Source organism: Leptodactylus fuscus, chromosome 1 (genome assembly GCF_031893055.1).
Source record: "Leptodactylus fuscus isolate aLepFus1 chromosome 1, aLepFus1.hap2, whole genome shotgun sequence".
In the NCBI taxonomy this organism is placed as follows: Eukaryota; Metazoa; Chordata; class Amphibia; order Anura; family Leptodactylidae; genus Leptodactylus; species Leptodactylus fuscus.
This window is the reverse complement of record NC_134265.1, coordinates 345528520-345548307: the sequence shown is the minus strand read 5'-3', so window position 1 is coordinate 345548307 and position 19788 is coordinate 345528520. Positions and strand designations below refer to the sequence as shown.

The 19788-nt window shown below is 43.6% G+C and overlaps 1 protein-coding gene across 1 annotated transcript; it reads left to right on the top strand.

Moving 5' to 3' along the window:
• The first annotated feature begins 1329 nt into the window (after positions 1-1329).
• LOC142196558 (ADP-ribosyl cyclase/cyclic ADP-ribose hydrolase 1-like) lies at positions 1330-19334 on the top strand. The gene is made up of 8 exons (XM_075266531.1): positions 1330-1613; positions 5689-5818; positions 10035-10170; positions 11439-11521; positions 13605-13681; positions 15405-15497; positions 16123-16209; positions 18748-19334. The coding sequence occupies exons 1-8, from the start codon at positions 1405-1407 to the stop codon at positions 18812-18814; spliced, it is 882 nt and encodes a 293-aa protein (XP_075122632.1). The 5' UTR covers positions 1330-1404; the 3' UTR covers positions 18815-19334.
• Positions 19335-19788: the final 454 nt, after the last annotated feature.

Below are 19788 nucleotides of genomic sequence, written 5' to 3'. Positions count from 1 at the left end.
ACAGATCTGGCATAGAAATAATTTCTCTATATAATATGGGAGAGATGTATGCTGCATGTATGTAATATATGAGTGACGTGAGCAATATGCATGTAATATACATTATCTACCAATAAGTATTTGGACACCCATGCAAATGAAGATATCTGCGGTCGTGATGTACGTCATACCTTGGGACCAGTGCATGGTAAATTCAACGCCGACGCCTATTGCACTATTTTAGATAACAGTGTGCTTCCTACGTTCTATGGGTCGGACCAATGTTACTTCCAGGATGACAACGCCAGCTCTCATGTAGCGAGGTCTACCATGGCTTGGTACAGTGACAATCAGGTTAACCAACTGGACTGACCAGACCCAGACCCTATTGAAGTGGATCGCCAAACTAAGGGGTGCACTAGCCGTCCAAAATCGGTGAAAGAACTTACCTGTCTTCTCCAAGCCAAATGGAATAAAATACCACTAGCCGTCATACAAGGACTTGTGGAAAGCCCCGGACGGATGAGGCTGTAATTGCCGTTCGTGGAGGCTCTATCAACTATTGAATAGGAATAAATGCTGTTTTTCTATTCTACCGCAGGTGGCCAAATACTTATTGGTAGACACTAGAGATGAGCGAACACTGTTCGGATCAGCCGATCCGAACAGCACGCTCCCATAGAAATGAATGGAAGCGGCCAGCACATGGAGGGTTAAGCGGCCGGCCGCCGGCAAAATCTGCGTGCCAGGTGCTTCCATTCATTTCTATGGGAGCGTGCTGTTCGGATCGGCTGATCCGAACAGTGTTCGCTCATCTCTAGTAGACAGCGTATATACCAGAAAATGCTCCTAGTATATATGGCAAACGCATCCATAGCCTGTTGTGCATTTGACATAGCAAAAATTTCTACCAAACGTTTTTTACGACTGTCTTGGAAATCATGGTCAACTGCACATTCCAAAACAGGGGCAACTCACTGAAAATGTATATACTGCAGCATGCAACAATGGAAGTCGGTGGCATAGGAATCCATACATTTGTCATATACGTCAGGAAAGTCGGGGTGCATAGGCAGGATGTATACACCAAACAAAGCCTTGGTGTAAAATAATTATCACAGTTGATCTGTTAATATCACTTATATGGGACACAAAGTGCAAATCAGCTCCGTCTCGATCAGTTAATCATTTGCTTATAAAATTCCTCACCATCCCAGGATGAAGAGGCTTTTCACAACTTGACAAAGCCCTACATGTCTGTGTAAACTGGGAAAAACAAGAGTGGGAGGGAGCAGAGAGAATATAAAGAGAGCTGCTGACTGTTCCTGTCTCATCTGGCTGTGTGGACTATAGGCGTGGGTAGCACATCCAAAGGCCAGCGCTGGAGCTCTTACTAAGCAGTCTCGTCCTGCAGGAGAGGAGGCAATGTCTTGGCACGGTGCATCTAGACCTGTGACTAAAGACCTGAGGATGGGGACTATGCTGGCTCTAGTACTGATGGTGTTCGTATCCAGCGCAATAGGTCAACAGAAAGACCAAGCCAAAAAATATAAAGGAACAGGGACAACGTCCAACCTAAGAAACATTGTCATTGGACGGTGCTATCACTACATGTCTCTGAATCCCAGCATTGGGTGAGTAGTGAGAATATGTGTTGAAGTGACCAAAGTATTGCATTAAAATATCCTTGTGAAATGTGGCTTGTCACAAAAAGTTCTATAACTTTGTAATATACTATTTGCACGTCTACATATGACCTGTTTATGCTCTGGCAACGTCACTCGAGATATATATATATATATATATATATATATATATATATATATATATATATTGGATGTACATTCACCGAGATACAGGTTTATCCAGTGTATTCAATACTCTATGAGCTAAATATGTAAACTGCAGAAATCTAAGTTTGCAACAATGTATCAGTATGAAGTCCAGGCTATTAAGCTCACAGAGCGTTGCCTAAAATGAATATAAACTAAATTATATTCTATAGGTCTCTACTCTAGACCAAATATAACTTTCATGACTAGCTGTATACAAGGTTACTGCCTCCGAATGTAACCAACACTCTTCTCATTCACTGACCACAAAGACACTTCGTGAAAATGTTGATGTATTTCAGAAACCTGTAGAAGTTTTTACTTGGGCTGTGATTCGGTTTTATTTCTATACAACTAGAAAACCCATTTGAAGGCGATTTCTTATGCAGTGCTTTCTGGAAAAATGCCAATATAGTTATCAATGCAGTTTTTTTTTTAGCAAAAGCCAGAAGCATTCAAAAGGAATGGGAACCACAAAGGAAGACCTCCTGCTTCTTGATGGATTCTCTTATGGATTTGGCTCAAAGAACGGCTCCAAAAACTCTAGTGCCGTTTAACAAAAAACAACAAAACGCTGGTCCAGATTTACTAATTAGTTGGCACTAGGGTTGAGCCGATCTTGACTTTTCAGGATCGTTTTTGAAATCTGATTTCCAATAATTTTTCATTCGAACCCGATCTTGATCCCAATTTCGATCCCAATGCAAGTCAATGGGATTTTTTTACTAATCGGAGATCGGATTTTAAAAACAATCCTATTCACTATACAGCATGGAATCTAACAATTGAACGCTTTAATTGTTAGAATCCACGCTGTTTAGGGATTTTTTTTTAATCACTATGTAGCCAGAGGATTTTTTTTTTTAATCCTCTGGCTACTTAGTCCCCCCTGGTGTCCACTTACCTGCAGAGATGGCTGGTCCGGTGCCCGGTGTTCTCCTTCTTCGCCTCGCTGCCCCCTGCCTCCCAGGTTAGGAGAGTGTGGGCGGGTACTGGGAGGGGAGACGTCACGTCACGTCCCCGCCCTGTACCCGCCCACACACTCCTAAGCCACAAGCCCCGCCTTCTTCCTAGCTCTTTAACACTAACCCAGGAGGCGGCGGCAGCGAGGTGAAGAAGACCGAGAACACCGGGCACCAGAACAGCCATCTCTGCAGGTAAGTAGCTACTAGAGATGTTAGCTAGTCTCCCATTAGAATGAATGGACACAGCCGGCGCGCAGGGGGTTAAGGCTGTGTGCCGGCTGCTTCCATTCATTCCTATGGAACCGCAGAATGAGCGGAATGTATACTCAGTGTGGAGGCTAGCCAGTAGCAAAGCATTGTGGGAAACAATCACCGATCTCAATCCCACCTAAAAAGATCATGTTCGGAATTCCGATGGCAATCGTGAAATTTTCTCGATCGCCAATCGGAATCCGATCTTTTCCGAACACAATCGCTCAACCCTAGTTGGTATAAATTTAGACAGTCAGTCTGAAAATACGCCAGATTTATCACAGTGACTGATGCTGGATGATATATCTGCCGTATTGTTAGACTGACTAAGCTTCATTTATATCGCCCTTTAGTTTATAAGATTCTACGTCCACATATCGAGCATGCTGGAAAATTCTTGCCTAACCTAGATATGCCACATTGTGCCAGAGATGTGGCAAAGATGTGCCATGTTTATACCAATGTTCAGTCGTAACCACAATATAAATTTAGGACATTATGTGTGAAACCAGCGAGAGAGGTTCCTCAGTTTCATAATGCTCACATTTGATAGTCTTAGTCTTGACAGGACAAGACGTCTGTGTATAAGCCCCTCACACTACTGTGCTTTCAGAAAATATCCACATTGTGAACGGAAAAAAAAGTATTAAATTCTATATAATCCCTCTAAGTTGTCAGATAATCACAAAAAATTAGCTGACAACCACAATTCGCTGCAGATACTTTCTTTACTGAGAGCTTCAAGGTATATACAGATTTAAAGGGATTCTACCATTAAAACCATTTTTTGGGGATAAGACGTTGGAATAGCCTTTAGAAGGGTTATTCTTCTCTTACCTTTAGACGTGGTCTCCGCCGCGCCGTTCCTTAGAAATACCGGTTTTTAACAGTATGCAAATGAGTTCTCCCGCAGCAATGGGGGCGGGCCCCAGTGCTTAAACAACGATGGGGCCGTCCCCACCGCTACCAGAGAAGTGTCTCCAGCGCTGCCTACTTCTTCGTCCGCAGCGTCATGTTCAATGTCTTCTTCTGGTGCAGGCTCGTAACTTCTAGCAGGGCAGAGCAGACTGTGCAGGCACACAGGCCACGGGTTAATGGCCGCTAACAATACAGTGCAAGCGGCCATTTTCCCGTGACCTGAGCGCCTGCACAGTCTGCTCTGCCCGAGGCCTAGAAGTTACGAGCCTGTGCCGGAAGAAGACATTGAACATGACGCTGCGGACGAAGAAGGAGGTGGCACTTGGAAACACTTCTCTGGCAGCGGTGGGGATGCCCTTATCGCTGTTTGAGTGCTGGGGCCCGCCCCCATCGCTGCGAGAGAACTCATTTGCATACCGGTAAAAAACGGTATTTCTAAGGAAAGGCGCAGCGGAGACCACGTCTAAAGGTAAGAGACGAATAGTCTTTCTAAAGGCTACTCCGACGTCTTATCCACACGAAAAGGTTTTAATGGTAGAATCCCTTTAATCTGTGGATGAAATTTACCTTGACCTTGCAAAATTTGTATAATACCTGATTTTTCAATAAGGAGAGAATTTTTCCTCCCCCTTTTTTCTTAGTAATTCTGTGATTTTACAGTATATTGTGGGTAAGTCTCGTGTTTTCAGACAACCTACGCTTCACAGAAGTAGGTCTGTACATGATGCCAATATTTCTGCAACAACTTTGACCAAATGAATTTTATCACTATGAAAATTATTAAAAAATAGTTTGTTGTGATATTTTCTATAAGAACTGATAAAATCTGCTCCGTAAACGCCACATGTAAAAAAACGCTCCAAAATACGCGTGTAAATTTTTTTACACGTGTAAAATTACACTCCAAAATACACTCCATTTTACTCCGTATGAACTTACCCTAACACTTATGTGACTACGCCTATGCTCTATATTGTGCAATATCTACATATAGTATTTTGTGTGTGTTTATGGTATGTCATGATGCTAATATGAAGAGACTTATTTCAGAAGACTCATGGACTATCCAAAGATGTCCACAAATATGTTTAGAACTACAAGCTAGTACATACTACAGCTCCTTAGAGCGACATAATAACAATAAAACTAGAAATAAAACTACATACTGTACATTAAAGATATACTACATTTATACTTTCCAGAGTTAGAATATATACACTGTAGGACTGGTTTTATAGAAAATGACTATACCATGATATTACCATATAATGTCAAAGCATACCTTCAAACAATACTCATATAATACAGTTCAGTGCCTAAACAATACCTCTATGCAGTACCCAAAAAGCTTTACTACATAGTGTCCACATAGCACTACCTTATTCACAGCACACCATGCTGCCATTGAAGTCTCTGGTGATCCAGGGCATTGGTACATGGTACACGTCCTTGTAATTTAGGACAGTAAACATTTACATTCTCCTCTCCATTGATACACTTAGTTCCAGTCTATGGGGTCCCCTGGCAATATCACATTTTGTCACCCCTTAAAACTGCCCTCATTAATAGCAATACTCAAGGGGATCTGGCATTGTCCAGCTTTATTTGTGAAAGAATCAGGAGCCAAGGAATCTCGTACAGTTGTCAGAGGGTTATGACATACAGTACAGGATGTATATTTGTATATATACACTGACATTTCCCCTGTGTACTCATTCATCTTCTTATTTTTACCCCTGAAGGGATAAGAACTGCACTGGAGTATGGCAAGAGCTACTTGATGCAGTACAAAGAAAAGATCCCTGTAAGATCACCCAAGAAGATTACAAGCGCCTAACACTTGTGGCAGCACAGACCATACCGTGTGACAAGGTGACAAAATCATTGTTCTTATTAGAGTTCCACGCCATTGTCTTAAAGGGGTGACCCTGTATTAGAAAGTAAATGTTATTGTTTGTATAATGAAAAGTTCTATAACTTTCCAATATACTTTCTGTATCAATCCCTCACTAGATCTCTGCTTGCTGTCACTCTTTATCTACTGCTAGTGGATAAATATCAGCTCATGGTCATGTGAGGGATATACAGGTGCATGGCTTGTCATAGGACAGTAATCAGACTGGTAACGAGCTGTGCACTTGTGTATCCATCACATGACCATGGACTGTGTATCACATGACCATGGACTGATATATAGCCACTGGAAGTAAACAAAGAATGAAAGCAAACAGAGATCTAGAAGACTGTGAGGAACTAATACAGAAAGAACATTGGAAAATTGTACAAATTTCCTTAAACAAAGAATAACATTTATTTGCTGAAACTGGACAACCCCTTTAAATGGGTTGTATCAAGAATAGGGTTGAGCGATCGTGTTCGGAAAAGATCGGATTCCGATAGGCGATCGAGAAAATTTCATGATCACCATCGGAATTCCGAACACGATCTTTTTAGGTGGGATCGAGATCGGTGATTATTTCCCACAATGCTTTGCTACTGGCCAAGCATTGTGGGAATAGCTAAGAATGTTAGCCTTCACACTGAGTATACGATCCACTCATTCTGAGCAGAGTGTATACTCAGTGTGAAGGCTCCGCTGCGGTTCCATAAGAAAGAATGGAAGGAGACGGCACACAGCCTTAACCCCCTGTGCGCCGGCTGCGTCCATTCATTCTAATGGGAGACTAGTTAACATCTCTAGTACCTACTTACCTGCAGAGATGGCTGGTCCGGTGCCCGGTGTTCTCACTCTTCTTTGCCTCGCTGCCCCCAGGTTAGTGTTTAAAGAGCTAGGAAGAAGGCGGGGCTTGTGGCTTAGGAGAGTGTGGGCGGGTACAGGGCGGGGAGATGTGACGTCTCCCCTCCAAGTACCCGCCCACACTCTCCTAACCTGGGAGGCAGGGGCAGCGAGGTGAAGAACGAGAACACCGGGCACCGGACCAGCCATCTCTGCAGGTAAGTAGACACCAGGGGGACTAAGTAGCCAGAGGATTAAAAAAAAAAATCACTATACAGCGTGGATTCTAACAATTAAAGCGTTCAATTGTTAGATTCCATGCTGTATAGTGAATATTGTTTTTAAAATCCGATCTCCAATTAGTAAAAAAAATCCCATTGACTTGCATTGGGATCGGAATTGGGATCGAGATCGGGTTCGAATGAAAAATGATCTGAAATCGGATTTCAAAATCGATCCTGAAAAGTCAAGATCTGCTCAACCCTAATCAAGAATATAACGTAACCCCTACTAACTACTCAGATGCCCACTAATAACTGGACTTGGGTCCAGTGTCCCCCCATTTAATGCTGGTTGACAGTATGCAGCATCACTCCATTCAACTCTATGGGGGTACTGAAGATAGCCAAGTACAGAGCTCCTCAGCAGGCACGTACAACCACCAATCTGTTCTAAAAGGCTATACTGTACCCCTGTTTTCATAAAAGTAGTGGGTAGTTCATGAACTGTTCATTCAAAATGAACTAACATAATGAACTAACTTATTTAGTTCATAGGAACTATAGCAAGTGGGAATAGTGGATAAGAAGAAGGAGTGATACAGCATAGAAGCTCCTCATCCAGGGAGCTAGTAGTGTGTAACAGGCTAGATCTATGTATACATTTGCTTAACACCACTGTTTTCTCCAAGACCATAACCTTTTTATTTTCCTGTCAATGGAATTGTATGAGGGATTTTTATTTTTATTGCACCCGTTATGGGGTGCTGATGCCTGACAGAGGGATCTCCCTCCCTCTGAAACGATTTACATGCCACAGTCATTTTGACCATGGGATCTCCAGGGGTAAATACTCAGAACTGGAGCTTTTACAATCTGGGGTTTTAAGATCAGATACCAAGCTGTGAGTACAAAGCACCAGAGCATTACGGTGTCGGGCTCCAATACATAAGGCCCCTTAGTGACTGCCTTTAAAAGGTGTATTGGTGGTCACAGAGGGGTTAAATACGGGATGTTTTTTGCTCTTCATTCATATTTAAGCCAATAGATCTGCAGATGTGTCATAAAAAGTGTTTCCATCAATTATCTTTATAGTGGTGACTTGTTACTATTAGACTAGGTTCACATCTACGATGGAGTCTCTATTGGAGACTTGGTTGAAGAAACCGCTGCACGGAGGACCCGTTGTGGTCTTTAGGTAACTGCTGATTTTGCAGCCTAGTGCAGTTGTGAACCTAGCCTTACTAGGTAATGAATATAATTCATTTACAGAGATGAGCAAACTGATTTGCCACAAATTTAATTTATTCCAAATTTTCCAAAAGTTTTGTATTTTGACGATTCCAGATCTTTTGGGATTGACTTGAAAGGCATAGCTCAAAATGACAATGTTACTCTTGGTCATTGAAAGTAGGTCAGATCCCCACCAATCTAAGACTGATGATCTAACTTGAAGATGGACCATCAGTATCAAAAGAGTCCTTAGCCTGGAAAGCCCCTTTAAGAAGGTGATGCTTGTCTAGTTGTAATCGAAGGTGAATATTAAGATCCTGTAGAATCCCTTAATGGTGTACCTGTCACTTTATAAAACGCTCAACATATGATAGTGAAATGTCAGAAGTTTTGATCGGTGTGGGTCTCGTTGCTGGCATTTTTGCAATGAAGAGGCGGAAGCATCTTACTAGCCATTGCGACCTTCCTACCCTGCTCAGCTTGTCTTGGATAGCTGGATATGTAGTGTAGGGGACTCATGTACTTTCTATAGAACTACACATTACTACACCTGTAGGGTTGAGCGATCGTGTTCGGAAAAGATCGGATTTCCGATCGGTGATCAAGAAAATTTCATGATCGCGATCAGAATTCCGAACACAATCTTTTTAGGTGGGATCGAGATTGGTACTATTTCCCACAATGCTTTGCTTAGCCTTCACACTGAGTATACGCTCCGCTCATTCTGAGTGGAGTGTATACTCAGTGTGAAGGCTTCGCTGTGGTTCCATAGGAATGAATGGAAGCAGCCGGCACACAGCCTTAACCCCCTGCGCGCCGGCTGCCTCCATTCGTTCTAATGGGAGACTAAACTAACATCTCTAGTAGCTACTTACCTCCAGAGATGGCTGATCCAGTGCCCGGTGTTCTCCTTCTTCTTCGCCTTGCTGCCGCTCCACGCTGCTCTTCCTCGCCTCGCTGCCACTGCCTCCCAGGTTAGTGTTTAAAGAGCTAGGAATGCGGGGCTTGTGGCTTAGGAGAGTGTGGGCGGGTACAGGGCAGGGAGATGTGACATCTCCCCTCCCAGTACCCGCCCACACTCTCCTAACCCGCCCCCACTCTCCTAATCTGGGAAGCAGGTGGCAGCGAGGAGAGAAGAGCAGCGTGGAGCGGCAGCGAGTTGAAGAAGAAGGAGAACACCGGGCACCGGACCAGCCATCTCTGGAGGTAAGTGCACACCAGGGGGGACTAAGTAGCCAGAGGATTAAAAAAAAATCCTCTGGCTACTTAGTGATTCATTACACAGCGTGGATTCTAACAATTAAAGCGTTCGATTGTTAGATTCCATGCTGTATAGTGAATAGGATTGCTTTTAAAATCTGATCTCCGATTAATAAAAAAATCCCATTGACTTGCATTGGGATCGGAATTGGGATCGAGATTGGGTTCGAATGAAAAATGATCGGAAATTGGATTTTAAAATCGATCCTGAAAAGTCAAGATCGGCTCAACTCTATACACCTGCCTTCCTGATAAAAGTTGAGCAGAGCTGAAGAGACACAGCACAACTTCTGCCTTTTAGTTTCAGCAATTCGTGACAATATCGGCACCCGGACCCTCATTGATCAAAACTTCGTGTCACTATGAAATGTCAAAAATGTTTAGCAGATTATATGTAAGGGCATCTATAAGATCATAAACAAACTTTAATGGAAACAAAACTGGTCTCTATCTCTTTGTTCCGAAATTGATTGGTGGTACTTGTACTTAGACTCCCATGACCAGTAAGCGATAGCGAGTTGTAGTGATACAGACCCCTAGGTAAGTTCGGAAAATTCCTTTATTTATTACTGTTCCAAAGAAAGCTTGGTATGTCCCATTATGGCTGCTATTGCAACTCCCATATTTTGTGTCTACTCAGACCCTGTTATGGAGTCGGACCAATGATCTTGTTCACCGTTACACAAGAGCCACCGAAAATTTTGTCACACTAGAAGACACTTTCCTGGGCTTCCTGCTCAATGGTCTTATGTGGTGTGGGAAGAGCTTGAGGCCAGGTAATGACTTATGAATAGACTAGGATGATAAGATATATCCATTACAGTCTCAGGCTTATAACTCCTAGGCAGTATGCCCGCTGCCTTGGGGTCATGTTTGATGCAGACCTTTCCTTCACCTCTCATATTGAATCACTCGCACGTTCATGTCACCTCCACCTCAAAAACATCTCCAGAATACGCCCTTTCCTCACCAGAGATACACTAAAGACACTTATTGTCTCTCTGATTCATTCTCGCCTTGACTACTGTAACTCCTTACTAATCGGTCTTCCCCTCACTAAACTCTCCCCTCTACAATCTATTCTGAATGCAGCGGCCAGGCTCATCTATCAGGCTAGACGCTACAGCGATACCTCTGGTCTGTGCCAGTCGCTACATCGGCTGCCTATTCATTATAGAATAAAATATAAAGTTATCCCCCTCATCCACAAGGCTCTCCATAATGCCGCACCTCCATACATTTCCTCCCTCATCTCTGTCTACCGCCCAACCCGTGCTCTCCACTCACTCAATGACCTAACACTTACATCTTCTATTATCAGAACCTCCCCCGCTTGTATACAAGACTTCTCCCGAGCTGCACCACTTCTCTGGAATGCTCTACCCCGAACAATCAGATTAACTCCCAATTTCTACAGTTTCAAACGCAAACTAAAGACACATCTTATCAGACAGGCCTATCACAATTCCTAATGTAAACCCTTCCGTACCGTCATTAGTATCCCCAAAATTTAACCCTCCTCTGTCCCCGCTCCCACATTTCCCCACATGATATGATGCCATTTCAGGCTAATGTTATAGGTCCAAGCTCCATCCACATGTTACAGGACACCACTAGTGACGGCTCATAAAAATTTAAGTTTGTGTAATGACAGTCACCTCTATTACAAAGTATCTGACCTCTGTATAAGCAATGCCGCCCCTGCTACCTCTTGTGTCACCCCCTCTACCTCATAGATTGTAAGCTCTTGTGAGCAGGGCCCTCAGTCCCATTGTGTGAAATGACTTTCTTTGTAATGTATCTGTCTGTCTGTATTTGAACCCTACAAATTGTACAGCGCTGCGGAATATGTTGGCGCTATATAAATAAAATTTATTATATATTTTTTTATTATTATTATTATTATTATGATGATGATGCAAGGGTTTTGGACAACTCATTTCCCCTACTCTGGAGCCTATATAATTATATTTTTGGCATCCAAGGCACTTTGTGGTACAATTTTATACAATAAATTGCAGATATGTTTTGTTCTTTCTTTTAGGATTCAACTTCAAGTCTTGTCCTGCCTGGAATGAATGCGACCACAACTCAATTTCCTCATTCTGGAAAATGTCATCTGCCGCAGTAAGTGACAACCAAGGCTCTGTTATAGTCAGTGCCTATAGTAGGACTCTTCTAACGACACTGTCTGTAGTGTCACCATATAGCAATTATTTTGGAGATTTCAATGGATTTCTCAGCTTTGTACAATCCTTTTTGTAAGTAAGGTTTCATGAGGCTAAATCAATCCCAGCGTGTCCAACTAGATCCTCACTGATCAGCCACAATCTATGGAGGAACCTAGCCATTGAATTTCCACCACACCCGTCTTCTGCCCTTGTTTGCCTCTGTTCATTAAGTGTTAATTTGTGTGATTGACAGCCTGCCTTCCTGTGAACTCCATGGGCGGGTTCTTCTTCCCTATTTAGCCTTGGCTCTCATTCACACTAGTGCTTGCTATTGCCTTGTGTGTACTTGCTCCTTGCTATCACTATTTTTGCTTGCATTCTTATCCTTGACCTTTGGCTTTCCTTACTGACTATTCTTTGGACTCTGATTAGGCACTGCATCGTTCGACTGTTACTGACCCTTGGCTAGCTGACCTCTTTGTTGTTGTCCGTCTTGTCTGCGTTTTGTGTATCACATATACAGGAAGGGACTGTCTTCGTGGTTGCCGCCTATTACGTAGGATAGGGCCTGGCAATAGGAAGGGAAAGTTGGGGGCTTCAGCTTAGGGCTCACTGTCTCTTGTGTCCTGTTCCAGGGTTCAACAGCTACTGGGGAATTGCTTTCCTAGCAATTCCCTAACAGGTTGCAACAGGTTTAACAGGCTCTTTGAACAGGCCACGTAACAGAACATTTTTGGGCAGTTTGTATGTGTAACCCCACAGTCTCTACTCAGATAATGACAATAATTCCTAAATTCCTTACTCTCCAGAAAGTGGTCTCCAACCTCCCCCAGTACTCCATAGACCCCACCGGTAGAGGGATCTCCATAAGCTAGGGATTGACTTGAAAGGCATAGCTCAAAATGACAATGTTACTCTCGGTCATTGAAAGTAGGTCAGATCCCCACCAATCTAAGACTGATGATCTTTCTTGAAGATAGACCATCAGTATCAAAAGAGTCCTTAGCCTGGAAAGCCCCTTTAAGAAGGTGATGCTTGTCTAGCTGTAATAGAAGGTGACTACTAAGATCCTGTAGAATCCCTTTATGGGCCACAGCCAAGTTACAAGTCAAGCTGAAGGTGTGTTGATTTACAGGATCTGCAGCAGTAGTGTCGTTGGCAGGTTGAACCCAACTCTACTCTCACAGACCAAGCCATTTGATGCTGCACATTTTTTTCCAAAGTAGCTTGACCCAGCCACACTTGACACTTGCTATATTCTAACTCTACTCTAACATTTTCCCACTTTTCAGACTTACCGTATATACTCGAATATAAGCCGACCCGAATATAATCCGAGGCCCCTAATTTTACCACAAAAAACTGTGAAAACTTATTGACTCGAGTATAAGCCGAGGGGGGAAAATGCAGCAGCTACTGGAACATTTCAAAAATTAAAATGGTCGGAGTTTTTGGGTGCAGTAGGTGCTGGGAAAGGGGAGGGGGTGTTTTGGATGTCTGTCTGCCCCTTCCCTGAGCTTGAGGACTGGGTTTTTTCCCCCACTTGGAATTCAGTCTGGCTGAATATAGGGGATCTGCAGTGCTCCTATTAACCCCTTCCCGACGGAACAGGAGCACTGCAGATCCCCTATATTCAATAGACCGGGCACTTTCAGACACAGGGATACCTAATGTGGGGGGCATTTTCAGCACAAAAACTGTGCTGAAAAATTAGGCTTATACTCGAGTATAAGGACAATGACCATTTCACTCTTTTAGACCTTTATATGTCTAATAATTGATGAACCTATGGTTATTATATGTACCTGAGCAGCTGGGAGAGGTTACATATCTGATAGTCCCTGGTCTATAAACCGTTTTTCTAGTCATTTACTTTAATGCAGTAAATGGGAACAGTAATTTTTCAAATATCTATGTGTACATGATGGCTAATAGCAGGAAAGTGGTCATAAACTACCCAGCATACAGTATTCCCTAGCAGGGCGAGTACACATACTATATCTGTGCCACACCTTACATTATCAGCTTTGTTTTCCCAGTTTGCTCGAGCCTCATGTGGAGTTGTAAATGTGATGCTAAATGGCTCTGCAGATGGTGATATTGCCAGGAAAGAAAGGTATTGTATCATCTTATCTACAAGGCGTGTCATATAAAATGAGTCAGGGCATAAGTTGCAGTAATAAAATTAGGATCTCAATATAAAAGTTTAAGCAAGCCACATTATTACACATGGGGAGATATGGGATAAATGTCATGGACATGGATATGTGGTAGGAATCGTACATCTGTAACCCCCACCAATCAGCTGTTTGGACAGACCACAAGTATGTGCTTTGGCCTCTACAATGAATGCCAAGCAAAGCGCCGTACAAGGCTTAGTGGATGTACTTGGTATCGCAGCTCAACTAGTGTTGATCTGATTTTGACTTTTCAGGATCGATTTTGAAATCCGATTTCCGATCATTTTTCATTCGAACCCGATCTCGATCCCAATTCCGATCCCAATGCAAGTCAATGGGATTTTTTTACTAATCGGAGATCAGATTTTAAAAACAATCCTATTCACTATACAGCATGGAATCTAACAATTGAACGCTTTAATTGTTAGAATCCATGCTGTGTAGTGATTAAAAAATCCCCCGGCTACCTAAGTCCCCCCTGTTGTCTACTTACCAGCTGCCACTATCAATCCGCGCTGTTCTCGCTCCTCTTCTTTCTACTGCGCATGTCTTCAGAGCACCGTATGTGCCCCCACCTCCCAGGCTAGTGTTACTGATGCTGGGAGTAGGCGGGGCTTGTTGTGGCTTAGGAGAGTGTGGCCAGATACAGTACCCGCCCACACTTTCATAAGCCAGAAGCCCCGCCTTCTTCCTAGGTCTGTAACAGTAACCTGGGAACTAGGGGCGTGCACGGACTGAGAAGAGGCGAGAAGAGAACAGACGGGGAGCGGCAGCGGTAAGAGGACTTGTCTATTGACTCTTTATTGTATACTCAGCTGGTATACAGAGTTGATGAGTATAGGAATGAATGGATGCCACCAGTACACAGCCTGTGCCAGCGTCCGGCGCTTAATCCCCTGTGCGCCGGCTGCATCCATTTATTCCTATGGTATCTACTCTTCTGTTTCCTCCCTGCTATGCCATAGGAATGAATGAACGCAGCAATGCAAAGCATTGTGGGAAATAAGCTCCGACCTTGATCCTGCCTAAAACGATCGGGATGGGAATTCCGATCGCGATCGTGAAATTTACTCGATCGCCGATCGGAATCCGATCTTTTCCGATCCCGATCGCTCAACCCAATACACTTGAATGGCCTGAACTGCAAACAGGCCACGTGATGAATAAATATGGTGTCACGGAACTGTGAGGCAGAAGCAGTGCTCCGAGTTTCAACCAGCTGATTCATGGGAGTCTCGGTTGACAGGAATTGACAGTGTACCAGCATATAGACACCATGTATATAAGGTATCCTAGCTTACTAGCCCTGCAGCTGTACAACTCCAGCTAACATTAGGTCTCCCAACCTCTAATAATATGGTTCTTTAGACTCTGTCTATACGGCACCGCCAGCTACAGGATGCAGTAGTCACATACCATTACAAAAAAATGGCAGAATAATAAAATCCTTTAATAATATGTAATTTTATGAGGCTATCCTTCAGTGGAAATGTTGCAGGTGAGCCTTGAAATCCGCACCCCTAGCATACTAGCTGCTAAGTATGGCCTTACCTTGTAAACATCCTTGTCTCCTGATGTGTCAGTCAATATTCACACAATGATCTGCAGTCATGTAGATGCTGAGGTGTATCAGTATCAGGTACCTGTTTTATCTCTCAGCATCTTTAGGACCGTGGAAATTCCCAATATGGACCCAACCAGAGTCTCTGAAGTGAAGGTCTGGATAATCGATGACATACAAGGAGAGGACAAGTAAATACTAAACACTGTACAGACATAATGGGGGGAATGAATCAATCCCTGTGTGGAAACCACAACCCCCCATTTGTGCCTCACTCACCACAGTGTGCGAATATGGGCAGAGCGAGGCAAGGAGCAAGGCCCCCAGTATTTGGCCCTCAGAAGTCCTAGAAAAAGGATATCCTCTGAGTCGGCCCAAAGGGGCATGTTGATGAAGACCGGCGTTCCTCATGTCAGTCTTCATTGCCCTCGAAATAACAGAAGGTGGGCCACATTTATTATGGGGTGCATGCCTCCTTATGTATAAGGTGCAATCACAGCTGGGGGAGGGGTAAGTTATGCTATATATTTCCACAATTAGATACACCAGATTTCTGGTGTAAATTATAGTAAATCTGGCAGGGACAATGGCCTCTCCCATGCCCGCCTTCGTCACACACCCTGTTTGGGAAAGTGGTGTGGACCACGCAGATTTAATAAAGTTTCCGTTTTTTGGGGGGGGTTTTTTCACATAAAACTGCAACTTTTTATGTCTTGCACACCAGAAAAAGAGAGCCTTTGCATGCATCTGACTGTGTGAATTTCTATTCTCAACACCAGTTACTTCCAAATTGTAAATGTGACTCTTTTTTTATAGAAATTCCTGCGATAGCAAGTCCACGTTGGAATTAAAACAGTATATTGAAGGACACAAGTTGAAATATTCTTGCATCGACAATTACAGGTAAATCTTCCCAACTAGTTAATACATGCGAAATGTAGATCTGTGTAGTCTTCTATCTTAAGTCAGTATATACCAGAGGGTGCTGAGCTCAGTAATATACAGCTTGCTATTTGTCTTAGTATATTAATGTAAAGAGCTGTTTAATTCTGCCAGGACATATACAGAGAGCCTATGAGTGCTGCCACACCCACCCACTCATAGAGAGCCCGTAAGCCCTGCTACACCCACCCACTCATAGAGAGACTGTGAGCCCTGCTACACCCGCCCACTCATAGAGAGCCTGTGAGCCCTGCTACACCCGCCCACTCATAGAGAGCCTGTGAGCCCTGCTACACCCGCCCACTCATAGAGAGCCTGTGAGCCCTGCTACACCCGCCCACTCATAGAGAGCCTGTGAGCCCTGCTACACCCGCCCACTCATAGAGAGCACCTTTGAGCCCTGTTTTACCTACTTGTAACACCCAGGAGGGCCAGGGCTGGTATCACGGGTAATATATCAGATATGGCCGGCTTGTAGGTAGTCTCTGGGTCCCAAAATGTGCACCAAATCTTTTTGATGTCCCCGACTACCCACCCCCACGTGGTACCTGACAATGACAACAGACAACCAGGTCTCGGGGGTAGTCGTTGCTCTTTTACTAGCAGGACAAGGTAATACAAATGTACATATGGAGTAATTCTTCACATACAAGACAGTAATGCCTGCAGGAGTGTCCAGTCAAGCAAGTGATGGCGCTTGGAGCAGGAATGCTTTGGATAGTTTAATTAGTAGTTGCTTGGGTAGTTAAACTTGTATATACTTGTAAAGATGGCCTGTATGCAGCGGGTTAGTCCTCAACAAACTGGGTACACGTATGTAGGAGAGGAAATAGGGGTGTCGACAGTGGGAGACCCTCAAATTCTGCCAGACTAGCTATGGGTTTTCTTAAATATAGATTTGTCCCAAAGACTTACTTGAATAGAGAGATACGTGCAGAGGTCCCAGATGTATGGATAACCAAGTCCATATCCTTTAGTAATTGTAGACTTGGAACTTCAGAGGAAAACGCTCTCTGAGGAGGATCTTGGGTACAGAGGAAAAGACATCTCTGTTTGAAGTCTCCTGATGCTTGGCTGCCATTTTCAGCTCCACATGTCTAGATGTCTTCACACAAAAAGACCAAGACAAAGGGTTTCCAACACTCTCTAGAGAGGCTGTAACTCCTCCTCCTCCAGGCCAGTCAAGGGAGCTTGATTGGTCCTGAAGGTCACCTGATCATACTGGACACTCCTTTACATTGGCAACATAAATTACAATGGGAAGTATAGGCAGATGTAGTTCACAAAACATCCACAAGATGGCGCATTAATAGACCCCCAGGTGTGCTGGCTATGGTGAAATAGAAATACTGGTAAATATATAGAAGGAATGGGGGAGGAACCTCTTTACCTTATATGCAAATGTCCATACCATCTCGGTCTGCAAGGACTATTAAAGGGAATTGGACGAGCAGGACCGGGACATTACATACTCACTCATAGAAAGAGCCTGTGAGCCCTGCTACACCCACCCACTCATAGAGAGCCTGTGGGTAATGCTACACACGCCCACTCATAGAGAGCCTGTGGGTAATGCTACACGCGCCCACTCATAGAGAGCCTGTGGGTAATGCTACACCCACCCACTCATAGAGAGCCTGTGGGCAATGCTACACCCACCAACTCATAGAGAGCACCTGTGAGCCTTGTTTTACCTGCCCACTCATAGAGAAAGCCTGTGAGCCCTGCTACACCCACCCACTCATAGAGAGCCTGTGGGTAATGCTACATGTGCCCACTCATAGAGAGCCTGTGGGTAATGCTACACCCGCCCACTCATAGAGAGCCTGTGAGCCCTGCTATACCCACCCACTCATAGAGAGCCTGTGAGCCCTGCTACACCCACCCACTCATAGAGAGCCTGTGAGCCCTGCTACACCCACCTACCCATAGAGAGCCTGTGAGCTTTGCTATACCCACCCACTCATAGAGAGCACCTGCGAGCCCTGTTTTACCTGCCCACTCATAGAGAAAGCCTGTGAGTGCTGCTTTACCTACTCACCCATAGAGAAAGCCTATGAATCCTACTTTCTCCACTCACTCATAGAAAAAAACCTGAGTCCAGCTTTTCCTGCCCACTTTTCCAGTAACAGGGAAGGAGAAGCAGGACACCCTGGCTTTCTCTAAGAGTCCCGCTTCCCTTACACTCTCATAGTTCTGCTACTCCTCCCACTCATAATGAGTCCTCCTTTTCATCCACTCATAAAGAAAAAACTGTTTGAAAGAAACAGAGGCACACGCAGACATGACACTGCAGCTAATAGTAAGTGTTCCATCTTACTGCAAGTACTTTATTTGCATCCATACTTCTATATAATGCTCTGTATAGTGCTGCAGCTGAGTAAGGAGAGGTAGGGAGGAAAATCTCCTATACCAGGGACAACTGTAGATTTTACTGAGTTTTATTGAGAGCCTAGGTATGCTTTTAATGCTAAAATTCTACTTTTTTTTAACCAACAGGCCAGTTCAAGCTCTTCAATGTGCTGAGAACCCTGATATCGCTGCTTGCAAACAGTGCAAATACTAGGGAATAGCCCCTCCACTTATAGACGGGGTGCTGCAGATTTTCTGCTACTTGAAATGGAGCAGATCCGCTTCAGTCTCTGTTCATCACTTTGGCTTCTGGCAGAGTAATAGGCTCACTAGTGCATGGTCTGGGTGTTGGACCCGCACAGATGAGATACCAATGGTCTATGTCAACAGAATAAAAAACACCAGTGGAAGCCAGACAATCCCTCTAACTCACTATTAAAGAAATAAGAATCCTTGCCTGCTTTGTTCCATGCTTTGGCCCCCCCAAGGTACTTTAAGGAATATTTGGTTAATAAGGATCAGCAGCCCAGATTGACCTCAGAGAATCATGATTCCCTTCTGTATACAGCGATACAGATACATCCTGCGCATCTTATCTATAAAGGAAAGACATTGCTTGTACAATTGATATTCGGTTCTTCCTAATTCTGTCTATAACTCACATCAGTTTGTGACACGGGACATTTTCTGTCATTTAAGATAGTATGTACAGATTGCATCAGGATTTGTGTCAAGGTTGAAAATATCTTATATAATATTTGTGATTAATGAACTAGTATAACATCACTGTTGCAGGAGTAATAAAAGTATCAATAATAATCATTTTGCTTCTGCCTTGAAAAAGTTGTATTAAATAGTTTCACCAGAAGAGGGTGCTGGAGGTTCATTCTGTACAATATTGTTGCAATATTGTGTTAGTCCACTAGATGGCATGAGATATAAATTGTTGATAACTGGTATCAATTCTTGAAATCCTCAGCACTGGTGTGATATGTAGTATTGTATTGATATTCCAGCAATGTTAGTGAGCCAAGAGATTTTTCATTTAACTTCTGTGGCAGCCTACAGTGTTCGCCAAAAGTATTGGCCCCCCTGCAAATCTGTCAGATAATACTCATGTTCTTCCAGAAAATGATTGTAAGCACAAACTCTTTGGTAATATCTTCATTTATTTTGCTTGCAATGAAA

Bases quoted from the DNA above. Each gene is read 5' to 3' on its own strand.
- LOC142196558 (XM_075266531.1), top strand. From the start codon at position 1,405: ATGTCTTGGCACGGTGCATCTAGACCTGTGACTAAAGACCTGAGGATG. The intron at 1,614-5,688 runs GTGAGTAGTGAG...TTACCCCTGAAG, and splicing joins TCTCTGAATCCCAGCATTGG to GGATAAGAACTGCACTGGAG. The intron at 13,682-15,404 runs GTATTGTATCAT...TTTATCTCTCAG, and splicing joins GATATTGCCAGGAAAGAAAG to CATCTTTAGGACCGTGGAAA.